We start from the raw sequence: 23,327 nt of genomic DNA on the forward strand, positions 1-23,327 counted from the left end.
GCTATAGTAACGTCCACTAGAGAAAACTCTGACATTTATTAATTCACACAACTGTTGATGTTTGTGTGTTGTAACTTCATTCCGTATGGCTGTGGAGCAATCTGCGGTCCCAGACCTGAAATCTGGCCACAGTGTTAGGAAAGAGTGTGTTTCAACCGAGGCTCTGTTACTCAACACAGTGCAAGAGGACAAGCAGAGATCCAAACACACATCACCTGAACGCTCACAGTCACTCACCATTCATAGATTTATTTTAAATTAAAATATAATAACATTTAATATGCAATATAATATACTTTTATTTTAAATTAATATATACATTTTATTATTATATAAAAAATGAAATATTTTAATATGAATATAATGTATTAATATAATATTTTATTTAAATAAAATGTAATAATATTAAATTTTATTTTACATTAATATATAACTTTTATTATATTATATTCAATTATTATATTATACAGAATAGCATTTAACTATAAGCTTTATTTTAAATTAATATATAACTATCATTATATGAAAATAAAATATAATAATATAATATATTCGTATAATATTTTATTTTAAATAAAATATAATAATATTTAATTTTATTTAAATTAATATATAACTTATATTTTATTAAATCATATTATACAGAATAGCATGCAACTATCATGTTATTATCTGAAAAAAACTTTAATTTTTAACAGTAAGCTTTATTTTAAATTAATATATAACTTATTATATTGTATAAAAATAAAATAATATAATATATTAATATAGTATAATATTTGATTTAAAATAAAATATAATAATATTTAATTTTATTTTAAATTAATATAAAACTTAATAAGTTATATATTACTTTTAAATATTAACTTTAATATTTAACAGTAAGCTTTATTTTATTCTCTGAATCTCTGTAATAATTATCTAAAAACCTTTATTTAACAGTAAACTTTATTTTAAATTAATATATAACTTTTATTATAATTTTATTAAAATATTATAATAATATATGAATAATATTTTATTTAAAATCAAATATTATATAATATTTATTTTATTTTAAATTAATATATAACTTATATTATATTATTCAGAATAGCATGGAACTATCATGTTATCTGAAAAACTAATATTCAACAGTAAGCTTACATTTTTATTTTAAATTATATATATATATATATATATATATATATATATATATATATATATATATATATATATATATATATATATATATATATATATATATATATATTTACAATTTTTATACATATGGTCCCAGAATTGAAGACATAATTGCAAAATTTACCTTAGATTGGCATCAGATGGTAAATTGCAAAAAAACGACAGAAAAATTAAGTCTTGTTTTCTGAAAAAATACATCAAAATTAAGCGACTTTATTCAAAGGAAAAAATTACTATTATTCTGACACCCTTTCGCCCTTTTTTTCTTCTTGTTTTGAGCAAAAACTCACATTTGCAATTTAAAAAATAAAAAAAAACAAGACCCAAATGTATGTTGATTTGAGAATGTTTCGATATTTGTACTGGAAAACAAGACAACGAAAATCATATCCATTTCATGCATTCATGCTGTGCAGTGTGTTAATATAGTGTATAATGCGTAGTATGCAGTGTAACAAACTAACAACAAAATCCTTTTGTAACCGTTTTTTGTGTGATAAATGGCTCCCTCGTGTGGTTGTACGTATGTACTGCAACTGCGTCTAGTTGTATTTTTCCGATGCCGCCCGAATGTTCCCGACGTTTTCCGACACTGGCCGCCAGTCGGGCCAGTTTTTCCGCCCTGTCTGCGTCTCGGTGCCGGGGATCTGCTTCCGTCCATGGCCGTCATCTCCGAGGCTTTATTTACCTTCATGTAACGCGTCTGTCTGGAGTCACGCGCGGCGAACGCGACGCGTCAGATCAGCAGAAGCGAAGCGAAGCGAGGCGCTTTTGTTCCCGCGGAGAGACATTTACTGCGCCGGACTGAACGGGCCGAACGAGTCCAGAACACACCAGACCCGCCTCAGACCAGCATCAGCATCAGCGTGCATGAGCGGGAGTCATCTGATGTGATCCGCGGCTCATCTTCAGCAGCAGCAGCAGGTGATTCGTGATGATTTATGATAGAGTCATCTTCAGATCAGAACTGAATGATGTTTCTGATCATTAATGCAGTTATTCTCTATAATTCCACTTACATAACTCCAGTTCTCTCATTCTGTTCATCCGTTCATTCTTTCATTTGATTATTTCACTTGTTCAGTTTTCAACTTTCATCTGTTGTTCTTTCTTTTATTCTTTAATTTCACTTTCAAGTCATACTTTCATCTATCTATCTATCTATCTATCTATCTATCTATCTATCTATCTATCTATCTATCTATCTATCTATCTATCTATCGTTCTATCGTTCTATCTATCTATCTATCTATCTATCTATCTATCGTTCTATCTATCGTTCTATCTATCGTTCTATCTATCGTTCTATCTATCGTTCTATCGTTCTATCTATCGTTCTATCGTTCTATCTATCTATCTATCTATCTATCTATCTATCTATCTATCTATCTATCTATCTATCTATCTATCTATCTATCGTTCTATCTATCGTTCTATCTATCGTTCTATCTATCGTTCTATCCTGTTGTTCTATCTATCTATCTATCTATCTATCTATCTATCTATCTATCTATCTATCTATCTATCTATCTATCTATCGTTCTATCGTTCTATCTATCGTTCTATCTATCTATCTATCTATCTATCTATCTATCTATCTATCTATCTATCTATCTATCTATCTATCTATCTATCTATCTATCTATCTATCTATCTATCCTGTTGTTCTATCTATCTATCTATCCATCTATCTATCTATCTATCTATCTATCTATCTATCTATCTATCGTTCTATCGTTCTATCGTTCTATCTATCTATCTATCTATCTATCTATCTATCTATCTATCTATCTATCTATCTATCGTTCTATCGTTCTATCGTTCTATCTATCTATCTATCTATCTATCTATCTATCTATCTATCTATCTATCTATCTATCTATCTATCTATCTATCTATCTATCGTTCTATCTATCGTTCTATCTATCGTTCTATCCTGTTGTTCTATCTATCTATCTATCTATCTATCTATCTATCTATCTATCTATCTATCTATCTATCTATCTATCGTTCTATCGTTCTATCTATCTATCTATCTATCTATCTATCTATCTATCTATCTATCTATCTATCGTTCTATCTATCGTTCTATCTATCGTTCTATCTATCTATCTATCTATCTATCTATCTATCTATCTATCTATCTATCTATCTATCTATCGTTCTATCGTTCTATCTATCTATCTATCTATCTATCTATCTATCTATCTATCTATCTATCTATCTATCTATCTATCGTTCTATCTATCTATCTATCTATCTATCTATCTATCTATCTATCTATCTATCTATCTATCTATCGTTCTATCTATCTATCTATCTATCTATCTATCTATCTATCTATCTATCTATCTATCTATCTATCTATCTATCTATCTATCTATCTATCTATCTATCTATCTATCTATCTATCTATCGTTCTATCGTTCTATCTATCGTTCTATCTATCTATCTATCTATCTATCTATCTATCTATCTATCTATCTATCTATCTATCTATCTATCTATCTATCTATCTATCTATCTATCTATCTATCTATCTATCTATCGTTCTATCTATCTATCGTTCTATCTATCTGTCGTTCTATCTATCTATCTATCTATCGTTCTATCTATCTATCTATCTATCTATCTATCTATCTATCTATCTATCTATCTATCTATCTATCTATCTATCTATCTATCTATCTATCTATCTATCTATCTATCTATCGTTCTATCTATCGTTCTATCTATCTATCTATCTATCTATCTATCTATCTATCTATCGTTCTATCTATCGTTCTATCTATCTATCTATCTATCTATCTATCTATCTATCTATCTATCTATCTATCTATCGTTCTATCTATCGTTCTATCTATCGTTCTATCTATCTATCTATCTATCTATCTATCTATCTATCTATCTATCGTTCTATCTATCTATCGTTCTATCTATCTATCGTTCTATCTATCGTTCTATCTATCGTTCTATCTATCTATCTATCTATCTATCGTTCTATCTATCTATCGTTCTATCTATCTATCTATCGTTCTATCTATCTATCTATCTATCTATCTATCTATCTATCGTTCTATCGTTCTATCTATCGTTCTATCTATCTATCGTTCTATCTATCGTTCTATCTATCTATCTATCTATCTATCTATCTATCTATCTATCTATCTATCGTTCTATCTATCGTTCTATCTATCTATCTATCTATCTATCTATCTATCTATCTATCTATCTATCTATCTATCGTTCTATCTATCTATCTATCTATCGTTCTATCTATCTATCTATCTATCTATCTATCTATCTATCGTTCTATCTATCTATCTATCTATCTATCTATCTATCTATCTATCTATCGTTCTATCGTTCTATCTATCTATCTATCTATCTATCTATCTATCTATCTATCTATCTATCTATCTATCTATCTATCTATCTATCTATCTATCTATCTATCTATCTATCTATCTATCGTTCTATCTATCTATCTATCTATCTATCTATCTATCTATCTATCTATCTATCTATCTATCTATCTATCTATCTATCTATCTATCTATCTATCTATCTATCGTTCTATCTATCTGTCGTTCTATCTATCTATCTATCGTTCTATCTATCGATCTATCTATCTATCTATCTATCTATCTATCTATCTATCTATCTATCTATCTATCTATCTATCTATCTATCTATCTATCTATCTATCTATCTATCTATCTATCTATCTATCTATCGTTCTATCTATCGTTCTATCTATCGTTCTATCTATCGTTCTATCTATCGTTCTATCTATCGTTCTATCTATCGTTCTATCTATCTATCTATCTATCTATCTATCTATCTATCTATCTATCTATCTATCTATCTATCGTTCTATCTATCGTTCTATCTATCGTTCTATCTATCTATCTATCTATCTATCTATCTATCTATCTATCTATCTATCTATCTATCTATCTATCTATCTATCTATCTATCTATCTATCTATCTATCTATCTATCTATCGTTCTATCGTTCTATCTATCGTTCTATCTATCTATCTATCTATCGTTCTATCTATCGTTCTATCTATCGTTCTATCTATCTATCTATCTATCTATCTATCTATCTATCGTTCTATCTATCGTTCTATCTATCGTTCTATCTATCTATCTATCTATCTATCTATCTATCTATCTATCTATCTATCTATCTATCTATCTATCTATCTATCTATCTATCTATCTATCGTTCTATCGTTCTATCTATCTATCGTTCTATCTATCGTTCTATCTATCTATCTATCTATCTATCTATCTATCTATCGTTCTATCTATCGTTCTATCTATCTATCTATCGTTCTATCTATCTATCGTTCTATCTATCTATCGTTCTATCTATCGTTCTATCTATCGTTCTATCTATCGTTCTATCTATCTATCTATCGTTCTATCTATCTATTGTTCTATCTATCTATCGTTCTATCTATCTATCGTTCTATCTATCTATCGTTCTATCTATCGTTCTATCTATCTATCTATCTATCTATATATCTATCTATCTATCGTTCTATCTATCTATCTATCTATCTATCTATCTATCTATCTATCTATCTATCTATCTATCTATCTATCTATCTATCTATCTATCTATCGTTCTATCTATCGCTCTATCTATCTGACTCCATGTACCCTTTTATCTTTTGCAGGTTGTTTCTCGTGGTTTGTCTCAGGGTGAGCAGAGGAAGAGAGAGAGCGAGAGACACAGACAGGCGTCTATCTTTCTCTCTCTCTCTCTTTCTCCCTCTTCACCTGCGGCCGCAGCAGTAACGCAGCGCTCTCTCCGACGCAGCCTCCGTCCAAACAATGACATCACCCTCGTCCCCGCTGGCCTCTCCGACTCCCTGTCCTCCTCCCCCTCCCTCCCTCCCGTCCTCCCCCATGCCCTCCTCTCCCGCCCCGTCCTCCCTCCCCCTGCCGCCCGCCCTGCCGCCCACCGGAGAGGTCATGATTCTGGCTCTGGGCCGGAAGAAGCAGAGGCTCTTCATCGCCCTCTCCATACTGCCCAACCTCTTCCTGGCGTTCCTGCTGTCCTCCGACCCGCTCCTGACCCTGGCCTCACCCTTCCGCTGTCGTCTCCCGGGACCCTCGCCCGTTCCTCAGGTGGCGAACGCCTCCATGCGCGCGGAGAAAGGAGACGGAGGTCTGGCTCAGTGCAAGCAGTACGTGTTCATCAACGGCACGCCGTCGGGTCTGAGGGACTGTGATGCTGGGTACGACTACAACGTCACCGAAGGACTGAGCAATAACATCGTCACAGAGGTGGGCGACAGCTTTAATGTTCAGAATCAAGATGTTTAGCAAAATGTTCACGCTGCTCTTTTACGTACTAGGAACATTTTTGTTGTTGTTGTTGTTTGTTTTTGCTATTAAATCAATAAGGGAAACTTTTGTGTGATGCATCGGTTCACAAACACAAACCTGACTGCATCGTCAAGCTTGAAATTTGGGGCTTTTATGGTCCTTCTTGCAGCACTGATCACTCCAAAAGTGGCATGAACATAAGAAAATAAGTCATTTAGGTTCAATGCTATTTTAGTGTCTTTTATATACTATATAGTATACTATATATATTGAGACTTAATGCAAAAGCCTCTAAGTGCCGTCTGAAATTTTCTTCTAAAATGAGCATTTTTATCAAGCTCGTATGTTTAGGTTCAGTAATTTCACTTTAATGGCAATTAATAGGTCATTTTCATTGCCATTAAAGTAAATTAACTGAACATAAACATACAAGCTTGATAAAAATGTGCAGTTTAGAAGAAAATTTCAGATGTTACTTAGAGGCTTTTGCATCAAGTCTTCATACATTATATATATATATATATATATATATATATATATATATATATATATATATATATATATATAGATATATATAGAGCTATATATATATATATATAATTTCATTTTAAAGGTTTCGGCAGTTTGTTCTATATAGGTACTGCCTGAATTTTTAATTTATTGTTAATTCAGTTTTAGTTTTATTCATTTTAGCATTTTAGTAGAAATGTTAACTTAGTAAAATGAAATATTTTAACTAGTGCTGTCAAATCGATTAATTGCATCTACCATAAAAGTTTGTTTATATAATATGTGTGTATATTATTGTTATTATTATTATACACACACATACTGTACATTTTATATATATATATATATATATATATATATATATATATATATATATATATATATATATATATATATGTATATACACACACATATATATATATATATATATATATATATATATATATATATATATATATATATATATATATATATATATATATATATATATATATATATATATATATAAACACAAAATTTGTTAGATGTGATTAATTGATTTGTCAGCCCTAATTTTAACTTATTCCAATTAACCTTTTTTTTAATTAATTAAGTTAATTATCTTTTTTTAATAATTTTTAATAACAGCACTGTTATTATAATATTTTGATGTTTTTGTGTGAATTAACCCTATAATAGCAAGTCTAAACCAGGAAAGATGGTTATTCAGGCACTACTAGAGAATAATGCAATCATCTGAAGAAGAAAAAAAAACTTCATCATATCAGAAAAAGTCTATGATATATAAAATTTAAATTTTTATATATGAATGTCACAGAATATTTGCTCCTGTGATGCAACAGGTTTCCAACATCATGTAATTTGCCTAAAATGCTCTATGATGTGACATAATCACAGCCAATCAGAAGCGTTTTGACATTAAATATGTAGTTGTATGTGAAGTGTGATTTTGTTCCAGGTTTCAGAGAGCTGCGGAGATTGTCAGAAAGTCTTGTTGCTTGTCAGATGAAATGGTTTTATCTTTTATCACGTTCTGGGAGGGACGCGTGTCTTTTCATGTCAAACACCACGTCCAGTGTAAAGTTGACAGCGTCTGCGTTCATCAGATTCCTCACTCAACACATCTGAAGTCTTCATTTAATCAAATAAACTGCAGGTGTTGGTTTATTTGTAGACAGTGTCAACTCGTAAAATGAACTTTTTAACTAATGTCTGTTCTTAATTAATCCCTGAAGTTTGTGGTTTTTTTTTAATCAAGGATGCAGAACCGGGACCAATCTAAAGATAGCTCATGTGTTCATTTAAGGAGCGTTTTGTGGTTAGTGTGGGCCGAAGTTCTCCACCCTGAGGACTAGTCATGTGTCCAGAAGAACTGGTTTGGTCACGTTTCAGCTGATGAACTCTTATGTTCCATGTGGTTTGGTCACATGACATCTGACTCATTCCGCAGCTGTTTACATGCTGAATTTGAAGAATTTTTTTGTGATATTTACAGTGTTCTTTCAGTACTCTCTGTATATTAATACTTTTAATTAGCTTTTATTTTACTTTCAGTTTTAGTTGAGCTTTTAGAAATTATTTTAGATTACATTTGTATTATTTAACAATTTTAGTAATTTTGATTTTTGTCATATTTGTAAACATTACATATTTAGTATTTTTAGTCATTTTATTACCTCAACTTATGTAGTTCTGTATATACAGTACAGTCCAAAAGTTTGGAACCACTAAGATTTTTAATGTTTTTAAAAGAAGTTTCGTCTGCTCACCAAGGCTACATTTATTTAATTAAAAATACAGTAAAAACAGTAATATTGTGAAATATTATTACAATTTAAAATAACTGTGTACTATTTAAATATATTTGACAAAGTAATTTATTCCTGTGATGCAACGCTGAATTTTCAGCATCATTACTCCAGTCTTCAGTGTCACATGATCCTTCAGAAATCATTCTAATATGCTGATCTGCTGCTCAAGAAACATTTATGATAATTTTCAATGTTGAAAACAGTTGTGTACTTTTTTTTTTTTCAGGATTCCTTGATGAATAGAAAGTTCAAAAGAACAGCATTTATCTGAAATACAAAGCTTCTGTAGCATTATACACTACCGTTCAAAAGTTTGGGGTCAGTAAGAATTTTTATTTTTATTTTGTTGAAAAGAAATTAAAGAAATTAATACTTTTATTCAGCAAGATGCATTAAATCAATCAAAAGTGGCAGTAAAGACATTTATAATGTTACAAAAGATTAGATTTCAGATAAACACTGTTCTTTTGAACTTTCTATTCATCAAATAATCCTGAAAAAAAATATTGTACACAAATATTTTGTACAATTGTACACATTAAATGTTTCTTGAGCAGCAGATCAGCATATTAGAATGATTTCTGAAGGATCATGTGACACTGAAGACTGGAGTAATGATGCTGAAAATTCAGCTTTGATCACAGAAATAAATTACTTTGTGAAATATATTCAAATAGAAAACAGTTATTTTAAATTGTAATAATATTTCACAATATTACTGTTTTTACTGTATTTTTAATTAAATAAATGTAGCCTTAGTGAGCAGACGAAACTTCTTTTAAAAACATTAAAAATCTTACTGTATATATTGAAAACTATTTTTAAACTATTTTTTGTATTACCTTTTCCACTTTGGATTGATTACACATATGAATAGTTTTTATTTTTTCTGTTTTTAAATTCTAAATTCAATTCGATTCAATAAATCTCTGACATAACTTTTGTCTTCAGCATGACTGAAAGTGAAGTGAAACTTAAGCCTGGTTACATCTTCCACTCTTCAGGGCGTCTTTGAAGATCACAGTGTTCTTGTTTTCTTACCAACAGGAAGTCTTTTTAAATTTTCTGATTGTGTTTGCATGCAACTGCTAGTAAATGCCGACTGACTTCCTGTCTGTTGTGGCCTGACTTCCTCTCGTTCCCAGTGGGATCTGGTGTGTTCGCGGTACTGGCTGGTTCCAGTAGAGGAGGTGTGCTTCATTCTGGGGACCCTCACGGGCTGTCTGAGTTTGGGTTACACGTCTGACCGGTGAGAAACCGTCTCTTCAGTTTCTGATGTTATTTCTGTCATTTTTGTATTTAATTGTTCTGATTGTCTTTTTTGTTCAGGCTGGGCAGGCACAAGTCGCTGCTGGTGTCTCTGACCCTGACGGTGGTGTTTGGAGTGCTGGTGTGTGTCTCGCCCTCACCGCCGGTCTTCATCACCATGCGGTTCTGTCTCGCTGCTGCGAGCGCTGGCGTCTACCTCACGCTCTACATCACACGTGAGTCAAACGCTCATGATCTGATCGCTCAGCAGCGTGTTTGTTTGTTGTGGGTTTGTGATGATATTACACTGCAAAAAAGTACAGATGTCTAAACTTTCCTGGAAGACAGGCAGACGTAACAGTGAAAGTGAATACCATATTTCCTGAAAATGTGACCAAGAGGGAGTAAATAGATCATGAATGGAAGCGGGCCCAAAACAGAACCCTGAGGAACACCAGTAGTGACTGTAGATGATCTCGAAAATGTTTAAGTTGGACCAGTGAGATATGATATAAACCCGGAAAGGAGCCAGTGCCAGTGATCCCAATAGAAACTAACCTTATGCGAGACGGTATCAAAGGCCGCACTCAAGTCGAGATGGTTTTTCAATTATCAATTTTGGTTTGATAATGTTTTTTATTTAATATATTTAGGGGATTTTATGGTACTGAATTTATTTATGGAATAATTATGATCCATTTATTATATTATAACCACTTTTTTGAGCATAGGCCTGAAAATGAAATTACCAACTTTAAAGGATTAATTCACTTTCAAAATAAAATTTCCTGATAATTTATTTTCGAAAATGACCAATCGTTTCACTAGATAAGACTCTTATTCCTCGTCTGGTATCGTCTAAAGCTCTTTGAAGCTGAAACTGTAATTCTGACCTTCAACTGTTTGGTGCCCAGTGAAGTCCACTATAAGTAGAAAAATCCTGGAATGTTTTCATCAAAAACCTTCATTTCTTTTCGACTGAAGAAAGAAAGACATGAACATCTTGGATGACATGGAGGTGAGTAAATTATCAGGACAATTTTATTTGAAAGTGAACTAATCCTTTAAACTGTGTTAAATCTTGAATGCTTTGGAGCACAGACTTTAGTTTGGTCTCTTTTTAAAGACGATACTTGGCATTATTATTATTATTATTTTTTTACTGAAGTGAAAAAAATTAAATAAAATGAATAGAAATGTAAGTTTATTATCATGAAAATCTGTTTTTAAATTTTATACGGCATGATTTTCCTCACATTTTTAGAATAAAACATGCTTCAGAAAATAATAAGTTGTGTCCCAAATTTAAGTCAAAATAAACTAAAAAAATGAGATTTTGTTTGGGCGCAGTACCAAACGCTTCCACTAGATGAAATTCAATTCCCATCCATTTCCAATGCACACATTTTTGACCACAAACAATACAAGCATTATTATGTTTTTCAGGACCATTTAACCTTTTTGAATCATATCCATGATTATTTTTTTGTGTTCGTGTAGCAAGTGCCAAAACCTACATCATTCCAATATAGTAATAATTCTAAAAAAACAAAACATAAAATTTTTCAGTCAAAAAATGACCAAACAAAAATCAAGATACATTCTGAGTGAACTAAAACTACAGATGTTCATATCCAGAACCAGAATATAAAAACGCTTACATGCATTCTGTTAGTTATGACCTTTAAAACTGTTTAGGTCTGGAACTCTGCGACCCTTCCCTGCGGCTGCTGGCGACGATGATGTCCGGACTGACCACGTTTGCGGGCGAGCTCCTCCTGCTGGCTGTGGCCCTCGGCTGTGGCTCCTGGAGGGGCCTGTTGGGAACCGGAGCGGCTCCTCTGACCTTGTTCCTGTGCTACGGGTGAGTCCGTGAGGAATATAACCTACTGATCAGCTTTTGTAATAACTACGCTCTAGCAAATCATGCGGTTTTGGTTTGTGTACTTTGCCACTATATTAGAGGTGCAAAGATAAGAAAGTTTGAGACTTATAACTACTGTAAGGTCATTTAAGACAGCTAGAAGATTCATAATACATTTTGCCAGGAAATGATGCCAAAACATGACGTGTTCCTATATACATCAGCAGAAGTCACAAAACATCACAGAGATGTTTAAATGGGTCATCGGTAATCCTTAATGTTGATCCCTGAAACAAGTTCTGTGAGCTGCTATCTGAAAAACACATTTGCAGATGGTTTATTTGATATATAATGTAACATAAACACAGTTTCCTGCAGGTTAGTTCTGTGGATTATATCTCTTATGTTATTAAACTGGCTCAGCATTAAGACGAGCTACTGGAACAGGAAGTGAAGCTTTTCAACACTTCATCAGCCTAAATGCAAACTGACTGTGGCTTCATCCTCATTCAGAAATATTGATCTAAAATTCCCTGTGAAGCATCAAAGCTTTAAATCTATGACTGCTAGTGCCACAGTGTCGGTTCTCCCAGCCGTGCTATTTGTAGAGCAAATCACGCTATTACTCTGTGAAGCTGCTCTTTTTTCCAACATTTAAAGATCAGTTTGTCTTCAGGATCCCAGGGGTGTTTCCAGAATCGCCGCGTTGGCTTCTGCTTTCCGAGAGGACGGGAGACATGAATTCCTTCAGTGAACGGAGCGAGCGCCAGAGAGATGACGACAGCTTCACAGGTCAGTTTAAAAATATCTTTGTCTTGTTGACGCTGGATGTTTTCTTCTAATAGTAGTTGAACGAACGGAATGAGAGTGCGTTATTGTGTCTGATGCAGAGCTGGACACCGAGTCGTCCTCATCTCCTGGACGTCCTCATCTGTCTTTCCCAGAGCTGCTGCACAGCAGAAACATCTGGAAAAACCTGTGTGTGCTGGGATTCACTTCGTAAGTGATTCCTACTGTTTTTACTTACCTAATGTGCGAAAATCATCAGGTTTTGGAAGTTGGAAGCTGACTGCTCTTGCAAAATAACACCAAAATTGTTTATTTTTAGTTCAGTTGAGAAAAACTGAATGCCTTTCCTTCAGGAAGCAACAGTGCAGATATAGAACAAACATTTAGGAAGTACTTACAGTACAGTCCAAAAGTTTGGAACCACTAAGATTTTTAATGTTTTTAAAAGAAGTTTCGTCTGCTCACCAAGGCTACATTTATTTAATTAAAAATACAGTAAAACAGTAATATTGTGAAATATTATTACAATTTAAAATAATTTATTCCTGTGATCAAAGCTGAATTTTCAGCATCATTACTCCAGTCTTCAGTGTCACATGATCCTTCAGAAATCATTCTGATATGATGATTTGCTGCTCAAGAAACATTTATGATTATTTTCAATGTTGAAAGCAGTTGTGTACTTTTTTTTTCAGGATTCCTTGATGAATAGAAAGTTCAGAAGAACAGCATTTATCTGAAATATAAAGCTTCTGTAGCATTATACACTACCGTTCAAAAGTTTGGGGTCAGTAAGAATGTTTATTTTTATTTTTTTGAAAAGAAATTAAAGAAATGAATACTTTTATTCAGCAAGGATGCATTAAATCAATCAAAAGTGGCAGTAAAGACATTTATAATGTTACAAAAGATTAGATTTCAGATAAACACTGTTCTTTTGAACTTTCTATTCATCAAATAATCCTGAAAAAAAATATTGTACACAAATATTTTGTACAATTGTACACATTAAAAGTTTCTTGAGCAGCAGATCAGCATATTAGAATGATTTCTGAAGGATCATGTGACACTGAAGACTGGAGTAATGATGCTGAAAATTCAGCTTTGATCACAGGAATAAATTACTTTGTGAAATATATTCAAATAGAAAACAGTTATTTTAAATTGTATAATATTTCACAATATTACTGTTTTTACTGTATTTTTAATTAAATAAATGTAGCCTTGGTGAGCAGACGAAACTTCTTTTAAAAACATTAAAAATCTTAGTGGTTCCAAACTTTTGGACTGTACTGTATATACACCAAAAGTATTGGGACACACCTCTTAATTCTTGAATACAGGTGTTTCAGTCAGATCCATTGCCACATGTGTATAAAACCAAGCACCTGGCCATGCAGTCTTCATTCAAAAATGGATCGTTCTGAAGAGCTGAGTGGATTCGTGCATGGCACTGTGAGAGGATGCCATCTTTGCAGGAAGTAAATTTCATCCCTGCTAGATATTTCACGGTCAACTGTAAGTGGTATTATTGGAAAGTGGAAGCGTTTAGGCACTCAGCCACAAAGCGGAAGACCATGTAAAGTCTCGAGTGCTGAGGCACATGGTCGCCAAAGCTCTGCTGACTCCATTGCTGAAGAGTTCCAAACTTCCACTGGCATTAATATCTGCACAAAAACTGTGTGATGGGAGCTTCACGGAGTGGGTTTCAAGTGGCGAGCAGCTGCTCCACTGGATTCTGGAGCAGTGTATACCTGTTCAAATCGTGCTTCTCTTTTTGGCAGTCTGATGGGCGAGAAGAACTTTACCTGCCTTGACTGCATTGTGCCACTATAATGAGTGGTGGAGGAGGGATAATGGGCTGTTTTTCAAGGGTTGGGCTGGACGCCTTACTTCCAGATAAGGCAAGGCAATTGGCAAGGAAAGGCGATTTTATTTGTATAGCACATTTCATACACAATGGTAATTCAAAGTGCGTTACATAAAAAAGAATAATAAAAATAGAACATAAGGAATAGAAATAACAGTAAAAACAGAAAATTTTGCTATCTGGATGGAAGAGCTAGGAAGTTTCAGGGAGTTTGTTGTTGTTGTTGTCCGTCAGAGTGGATCTAAACGGATCTATTCATCAGAGCGGATCAGAATGGATCTTCCTCACACAACAGGACTGCTACCTGTTAAGGCACTTCAAACTGATAAACACAGTTTCAATCTCCCCTTTTGCCAAGACACCTCAAACTGCACCACACAGCCCTAATCCCCCTTCTGGAGATATCTTACCTATGCAACGCAGTTCAAATTTCCCCTTTGGAAATTTCCCCCTTTGGAAAGTGTCCTGACTGTAATCCAGAGATATCTTAACCATGCACTACAGCTTAAATTTCCCCATGGTTTGTCCCCTTATCCAAATTTACCAAATTTTAACCTAATCACTTTCTTCCTAATTCTCCCAGCTCTTTCAACCAGACAGCAATATTTAAAATGCATTAAAAGTCAGAATAACAAGATGATACATAAAAGATATAAAATACATTAAAAATGAAATAAAAACAGGAAAAGGAATTAAAAGAATAAAAAGATAATACGTATAAAATAAAGTGCAAACAGTTCGGACATAGCACAGTGCTCAATCAGCAAATGGATAGATAAAAAGATGTGTTTTGAGTCTGGATTTGAATGTGGCTACTGTTGGAGCACACCTGATCTCTTCTGGAAGCTGGTTCCAGCTGTGGCTGGCGTAACAGCTAAAAGCAGACTCTCCTTGCTTTGAGTGAACCCATGGTATTTCTAAATGGCTTGATCCTGATGATCTGAGTGATCTGTTAGGTTTATATTCTATGAGCATATCTGCAATGTATTGAGGTCCTAGGCCATTGAGTGATTTATAAACAAGCAACAGTACTTTAAAATCAATTCTAAATGTAACTGGAAGCCAGTGCAAGGACCTGAAGACTGGTGTGATGTGTTCATGTTTTCGGGTTCTGCTCAGAATCCTGGCAGCAGCGTTCTGTACGAGCTGCAGCTGTCTTATGGTCTTTTTGGGAAGACCAGTGAGGAGCCCATTACAATAATCCACCCTGCTGGTGATGAAAGCATGAACAAGTTTCTCTAAGTCTTGACTGGAGACAAAGAATCTAATTCTTGCAATATTTTTGAGATGATAATACGCTGATTTAGTTATTGTCTTTACATGGCTACTGAAACTCAGGTCTGACTCCAAAATCACACCAAGATTCCTGACTTGATTTTTAGTTGTTTGACCCCTAGAGTGAAGGTACATGTTCACTTTGAGAACTTCATCTTTGTTTCCAAACGCAATAATTTCAGTTTTGTCTTTGTTTAACTGAAGGAAGTTTAGACACATCCAATTTTTAATTTCATCAATGCATTGGCACAGGGAGTCAATGGGGCTGTAGTCCTTAGGTGAAAGGGAAATCTTAAAGGGTTAGTTCACCCAAAAATAAAAATTCTGTCATTAATTACTCACCCTCATGTCGTTCGACACCTGTAAGAGCTTTGTTCATCTTCAGAACACAAATTAAGATATTTTTGATGAAAACCGATGGCTGCATTGACAGATAATTAACACTTTCAGATGCCCAGAAAGCTAATAAAGACATATTTAAATCAGTTCATGTGACATACAGTGGTTCAACCTTAATTTAATGAAGTGACAAGAATACTTCTTGTGTGCCAAAAAACCAAAATAACGACTTTATTCAACAATATCTAGTGATGGGTGTTTCAAAACACTGCTTCATAAGGCTTTATGAATCTTTTGTTTCAAATCAGTGGTTCAGAGCACCAAAATCACATGATTTCAGTAAACAAGGCTTCGTTACATCATAAGAAATTTCAATGGTTCACCACTGGGGGGCGTGACTTTGTCAGTTTGAACCACTGCTTCATGAAGCTTTACGAATCTTTTGTTTCGAATCAGTGTTTTGAAATCGCCCATCACTAGATATTGTTGAATAAAGTCGTTATTTAGTTTTTTATGCCGCACAAAGAGTATTTTTGTCACTTCATAACATTAAGGTTGAACTACTGTAGTCACATGAACTGATTTAAATGTTTTTAGTACTTTAATACTTTCAAACGCCCAGAAATGATCTTGCTGTCAATGCAGGCCTCACTGAGCCACCGGATTTCATTAAAAATATCTTAATTTGTGTTCTGAAGATGATTGAAGGTCTTCCGGGTGTGGAACAACATGAGGGTGAGTAATTAATGACAGATTTTTCATTTTTTGGGTGAACTAACCCTTTAATATTTCAGCATTCCATGACAATTTTGAACAATGCTTTGTGGGAACAGTTTGGCGAAGGCCCTTTTCTATTCAAGCATGAAAGTGCCCCAGTGCACAAAGCAAGGACCATAAAGACGTGGTTGGATGAGTTCGATGTGGAAGAATTTGACTGGCTTGCAATTAATTCCTGTAATGTCAAAGTCTGTGAATTTTCAGCATCATTACTCCAGTCTTCAGTGTCACATGATCCTTCAGAAATCATTCAAATATGCTTATTTGCTGCTCAATTCTTATCATCATTGTTGAAAAAGCATATTTTTTTTTAAACTATGTTCAGGTTCATCTCTCATGGCATCAGTCACTGCTACAGCTCCTTCAGAGGTGACGTCAGAGGAATCACCCCCAGTTTCTATTGGACGTACCTGCTGTCTGTATGTGCTGGGGGCGGAGCCTGGCTGCTGCTCTGGGCAACAGTGGACCGGTGTGGTCGCCGTGGAATTCTTCTTCTAGCCATGACCTTGACCGGACTGGCTTCCCTAATCCTGCTCGGACTCATGGACTGTAAGTGTCCACCTTCGGTCACTTTCCGAACACCATATACACATTACTTGGTATTTTGGGTGAAAATTCATCCTCAATTCAAAACAATATCACAGTAAAATCCCCAGAGTTAAATCAACTCTGCTTGTACATATGGTCCCTCTCTAAATAGTGTTAAAGTAACCCTGAAGCAGAGTTGAAGTTAATGAGATAATTAAGCAATTAATAAGGCTGTGACTGAAGTCAGTTGTAGTTCTTGTGTTTCTCTTTTCTTCTGTGATTCTGCTTGTTAACAGCAGGTGTTCATCACTAATGCACAATCGTCAATTAATTGCTTAATTATCTCATTAACTTTAACTCTGCTTTAGTGTTATGTTAACACTATTTAGAGAGGGACCATATGTACTCTGAGCAGAGGTGATTTCATTATTTGTGATATTTATATTTTATATATAGGACATTTTATTTTGTAGTGCATTTATGTGATTTTATTTATTTTGGGGACTGCACACTGCATGTGAGCACATTGTCCCTCAAATTCTCATCATTAGCCTTTGCTTAGATGTTGTGGAAAATGTGCTTTATTGTTGATTAATTGTAAATGCATGTAATTGTTGAAAATATTACAATGCAAAAAAGTCTTTTATGAATTTAGTTTTGTGAGTGCAATATGATCTGGACATGTTTTCGTGAGATTTGCACACAGAATTATCTGTAAATGAATTAATTCTTTGAGGCATTTTGCTGTACAATGTTTGACGTTCAGATGAATGTGTCCCTGCAGATCTGAGTGAGTCAGCCATGACCGTGTTCTCCATAATGGGCCTGTTCTCGTCCCAAGCGGCCGCCTCCCTCTCCATTCTGTTTACCGCTGAAGTCATGCCCACCGTCATCAGGTAAACACGCTAGTCCTGCAGGGCTGGTTACTAGCTCACCGTGATAACATCTTGCTTATTTTAGCTCCCGAAACAGCAGAAGGCAGGTAGTGTATGGACAATGAAAACAGCACGCTCACACTTGAGAGAACCTTTTAGGGATGTAATTTATGCATCTGTTCTGTGTTGTTCTGGCTTCCCGCCAAGAGTGTTTCTCTTGGGATGAAACTGAAGGAAGATTTGCACCAGTTGTTCACTTATTAGCGTGAAAAGGGAAAGAGTTTTCACATGCTATAATTGGTAGAGCGTAATGCTGACAACGGCAAGGTCATGGGTTTGATTCCTAGGGAATGCATGAACTAATAAAATGTAAACCCTGAATGCACTGCATAAAAGCATTTGCCAAATGTGGCTGTAATGCTGTTGAGACCACTATATTGTGATCTGTTCAGTATTATGAGGAATCCGGAGACGCCACTCATGCTGCCTTCATGTGTTATTGGAAATGTCCTACTTCTGAAGTCACAATTATGAGTTTATCACGTTCAAGTGCTTTGTTGTCAGAATAAATAGGAATCATGGAGGACACCAGGTTAATTCTTGCATATTTTTAGTAAGATCTTATTAAAGCCAAAATATATTTATATTTGGTCAATAGCCAATGAATTTTGAATAAAATGTAGGGTCGCATTCATTGACAACCGTATAATCATTACCCACACTATTGTATAGGCTACTTATAGATTTTGCTGTGAAAAATACATACAATATGCATCAAATGTTTTTATATATGTAAATGTACATGTGTAACAGCAAGAGAAGACAATGTAGATGTTGCAGCAAAAACAAATAAAACTTAGTCACTACTGCAACTTCCAACTCAGAAACTCAAAGTTTCTCAGTCGTATATGGGTCAATGACGTGACTGGTCATTTTTTTTTGTCCAAAGGCCTTAATAATAATAAAAAACACAGATATGACATCCAAAGTATGTAAGGTAGTACAACTAGATCTCTTTTACTGAATCCAAAAGGTTTTAATTATATTTTGCTACATATTAAAGGTATTTTAAAGTCTCAAAAGATTATTCAGTTTAACCGTCCAAAGGCCAATACAGCCATTTTATTAGTGATTAAAATATCTAATAAATGTATATATTTATTCTGGCAAATTATGTGTAGAAGTCATTGCTTTGTTATGAGAAAGAATGTCCGAAAAAATTAATTTCATTGATGTAATTTGGAGTAACCAATATAAATGGGACCATTTTGGATCAAGTCATGTGGTCAATATCATGTGACAGGATGTGACATCATTCAGACACCTGTAAAGGACCACATACTCATGAATTAAAGTAACTAAATCTCTCTTAACTATTTGAAAAATTTGTTTTCACTTGCTCATACACGTCCCGAAACATCAGGTCATTCAGTACAACTGCTATAAAACATGGAAAATGTTTTAATATTTTAAAAATTTGTGCTAAATATAAAATGTTTGATTGTCCTTTTGCTAGCTTGCTAGATATCAGCCTGTTAGCATTGTTTGAAAATATCGTCATTCGGTAAAACCGAAATTTTTGTTAAACCAAATTACTTTTTTGGTGACAAATTTTGTCCATCTTGTAAAAAATGACATAAATCAGTGTTAATTGATTATAAAAAACACATAATTTCATTGTTAACACAATAAAAACTCAAAATTAATTATATCTCCATTAGGTTTTTTTTTTTTACACTTTTAAAAAACTTATTTGTCAGACCCATATATGACTTGAGAGATCGCTCGTCCAATTTCTGACAAAGAAACTCATATTTACGATAAATCCAATTGCACATGAAGGCAGCATCAGCACTAAAATAAGCCAATGGCAAAAGATCCATCAGAATCAAAATGTGCTTCTACTTTTCTTCAACCAAAGTTGATCAACTTATCAAATATTTAATAGAAACCGTGAATGTGTTGATTTTGATGTTCCATCGTTGTGTCCACAGAGGAAGTGGGGTGGGAGCCGTCATGGCGCTGGGTTGCGTGGGCCGCCTCAGTTCTCCTCTCATGGATCTGCGGAATCACTACGGCTACTTTCTGCACCATGTGGTCTACTCCTCTTTGGCCCTGCTAGCGGTTCTCTCCATCCTGCTTCTCCCGGAGAGCAAACGCAAAGCCCTTCCACAGACGCTGGTGGATGGAGAACAGTACCGGCGTCCTCCGCTCGCCCGACGGAGGAGGGATAACGTTCCTCTTCTCGCTACTCCCAACCCAGAGACCTAGCCTCTACCCTTCAAGCGGGGATCGTCCTTGGAGTCGCGTCCTCTTAATTGTGTATTAGTAGTCATTCCTAACACTGTCGGTGGAGTCGTCACACATTTACTCCATCATAAAGTGTGAGGAAACAGAGTCTACAGAGTGCGCAGCGCTCCACCTCTCCAGCACACAGTGGCAAAAACCATGAGTCAAGGGCATACGCTCGAATTCAACAAGTCTGACCCATGTAGCATCCAGTGACTTAATACTAATATTAGACCATTATGAAACTTCACAGAGACAAGGGCTGAAAAACACAGTGGTCGTTTTGAAATATATTTATCCCTTTGAAACTAGGCTTATGTTCTCACTCCAGATGGATGAAGGATGGAATTGGTTCTCTTAGTTCTTGAACATATTGCTGCTAAGAATGCCGAGCCCAGAGGATTGCTGATTGTGTTTTGGGCGAGAAACAATGAGCATAATTTATGTGCACTCTGACTGGACTGAGGCATGATACCAGAAACACTTATTATCGTATGTTACACGTCTCTCTTAGTTAAAGGAATATTACAGGGACACATCTTGAGCTCTCTGTGCAGCAGCTGGGACTTGCTGTCAGTATCCCCCGTTTTTATTATTTCGACTCGTTGGTATTGCATAACCAGTTGTTAATTTTAGTCGCAGATGATTTACAGAACTTCACAGGTTAACATTTCTACTGAATAATGTATGTGTAGTACATCCTTCATGCTTCTGCTTTTAAACCCTGTGATGCATCATCCCGTAGACTTCACTGTGCACAAGTGAATAATTTTGTAGAGCAATTCAGCAGCTCAAGTTGTATTTAATCTGGAATATTCCTTTAATAGGCTGATTGCTCATAACATCCCTCTGTTCCTTACCTTGAAGATCGAGGCTGAAGAGTACGACAGCAGAGGAGCTCGCGGGTTCATTTGAATGTTGACACTGTCTGGATTTATTTTTGTCTATTGTCTGGCTCTGTATTTTGCCTTTCATCTTTGCTTATTGCATTCGGATTATGAAATAAGGAACATTGGAAACACGAGTTATGTAGCTTTCTGTCGTAAACGCCTTTTTGTGTTCGATTCTTTGAAATGCACTTAATAGTTCTCAATTGTTAGTAATAATTTAATTATGATTATTATTACTACTTGAATTATAAATGATAATAGTAATAAGTCTGATGATCACGCAACAATTACTAAACAATGCTGTAATTATTAATAAATCTTTAACCAAGTATACTTACAAATAAAATCTGGAAAAATAATTTGTTTGTCAAGTAATTGGAACCGACATTGGTGTTATTTAATGTTCTGTTCTGGTCCATCACGTGATGTTCAATGTTTTCCTGGTTTGCATATTTTTTGCTCTTTGGTTTTTGTAAGTGGCAGAGCTCATTTCAGATCAGTGATTCACCATAAAATCTCTCTGGACTGCAGCTCCCGATTTTACAATGGTCAAGCGCCCCAAACTGTTTACATGAGCCACCTGTATATTGTCCCTTTACAGAGCTTTGATCATAAAACTATGTATAGTTATTTTGTAGTTTTAAAACAAGCATTTAAATGTCTTCTTACTAGGACATACAGTATTGGCAGCTGGTCACTGTGATTTTGCCAAGTAAGACATGTTCCTGGATCAACATATTTTGTTGACACAACATAACATTCCTGTCCGAAAATTTAGTCTTAAGCCTATTCCTAACCTAACCAAACGTTTGGGGCAGTCGTGGCCTAATGGATAGAGAGTTGGACTTGTACCCCAAAGGTCATGGGTTCGAATCTCAGGGTCCGGCAGGGATTGTTGGTGAGGGGAGTGAATTTCCAGCGCTCTCCCCACCTTCAATACCACAACTGAGGTGAGACCCTTGAGCAAGGCACCGTACCCCCAACTGCGCCGCAGCAATGGCTGCCCACTGCTCCGGGTGTGTGTTCACGGTGTGTGTGTTCACTGCTGCATGTGTGCACTTGGATGGGTTAAATTCCGAGTATGGGTCACCATACTTGGCCACATGTCACTTCACTTCACTATTCCTACCCTTAAACCTAATCCTACCCATTACTTATCCCTAAAATCAGAGGGGTAAGATAGGTGCTTCTACATCAATGTTATTCACCTAACCCTGCTTGCATGCCTAAACTTGACATAAACGGTAAACATGTTCCTGGATCAACATTCCAATCAACCAATCAGATAAGAGGGACATGTCGTACTTGGTGAAATCACATTCACCATTGGCAGCTATAGAGTGACGACTGATATTTATACATTTTATGTCATTTCTGCTATACTATTATAAAGATCTTATTGATTTACAGAATTTCGTCATACTTTTGCCCATAAACTATAAATTTTAGCATCTGCACCAAATGGCGCCATTTGGTCCTTGTCAAACTCGCTCAAATCCTTACGCTTGCCCATTTTTCCTGCTTCTAACACATAAACTTTGAGGACAAAATGTCCATCACTTGCTGCCTAATACTGCCACCCACTAACAGGTGCCATGATGAAGAGATAATCAGTGTTTTTCACTTAACATTATGAGCACTGACAGGTGATGCCTGAGCAGTGTTACCACATTGTCACTAGATTTAGTGACTTCCCCACCCCTTTTGAGACTTTTTTCAAAAGTTTAGGGACAA

At 34.9% G+C, this 23,327-nt stretch overlaps 1 protein-coding gene across 1 annotated transcript; it reads left to right on the forward strand.

Annotated features, from left to right (window-relative positions):
• Positions 1-1,719: 1,719 nt before the first annotated feature.
• Positions 1,720-21,940, forward strand: slc22a17 (solute carrier family 22 member 17). The gene is made up of 10 exons (XM_067377501.1): positions 1,720-2,106; positions 5,874-6,486; positions 9,995-10,098; positions 10,179-10,333; positions 11,796-11,961; positions 12,638-12,753; positions 12,852-12,960; positions 17,337-17,560; positions 18,324-18,435; positions 20,409-21,940. Exons 2-10 carry the CDS (start codon positions 6,031-6,033, stop codon positions 20,683-20,685), a joined length of 1,719 nt encoding a protein of 572 aa, XP_067233602.1. The 5' UTR covers positions 1,720-2,106; positions 5,874-6,030; the 3' UTR covers positions 20,686-21,940.
• Positions 21,941-23,327: the final 1,387 nt, after the last annotated feature.

The sequence above is a fragment of the Chanodichthys erythropterus genome, chromosome 23 (assembly GCF_024489055.1).
Source record: "Chanodichthys erythropterus isolate Z2021 chromosome 23, ASM2448905v1, whole genome shotgun sequence".
NCBI classification, from domain to species: domain Eukaryota; kingdom Metazoa; phylum Chordata; class Actinopteri; order Cypriniformes; family Xenocyprididae; genus Chanodichthys; species Chanodichthys erythropterus.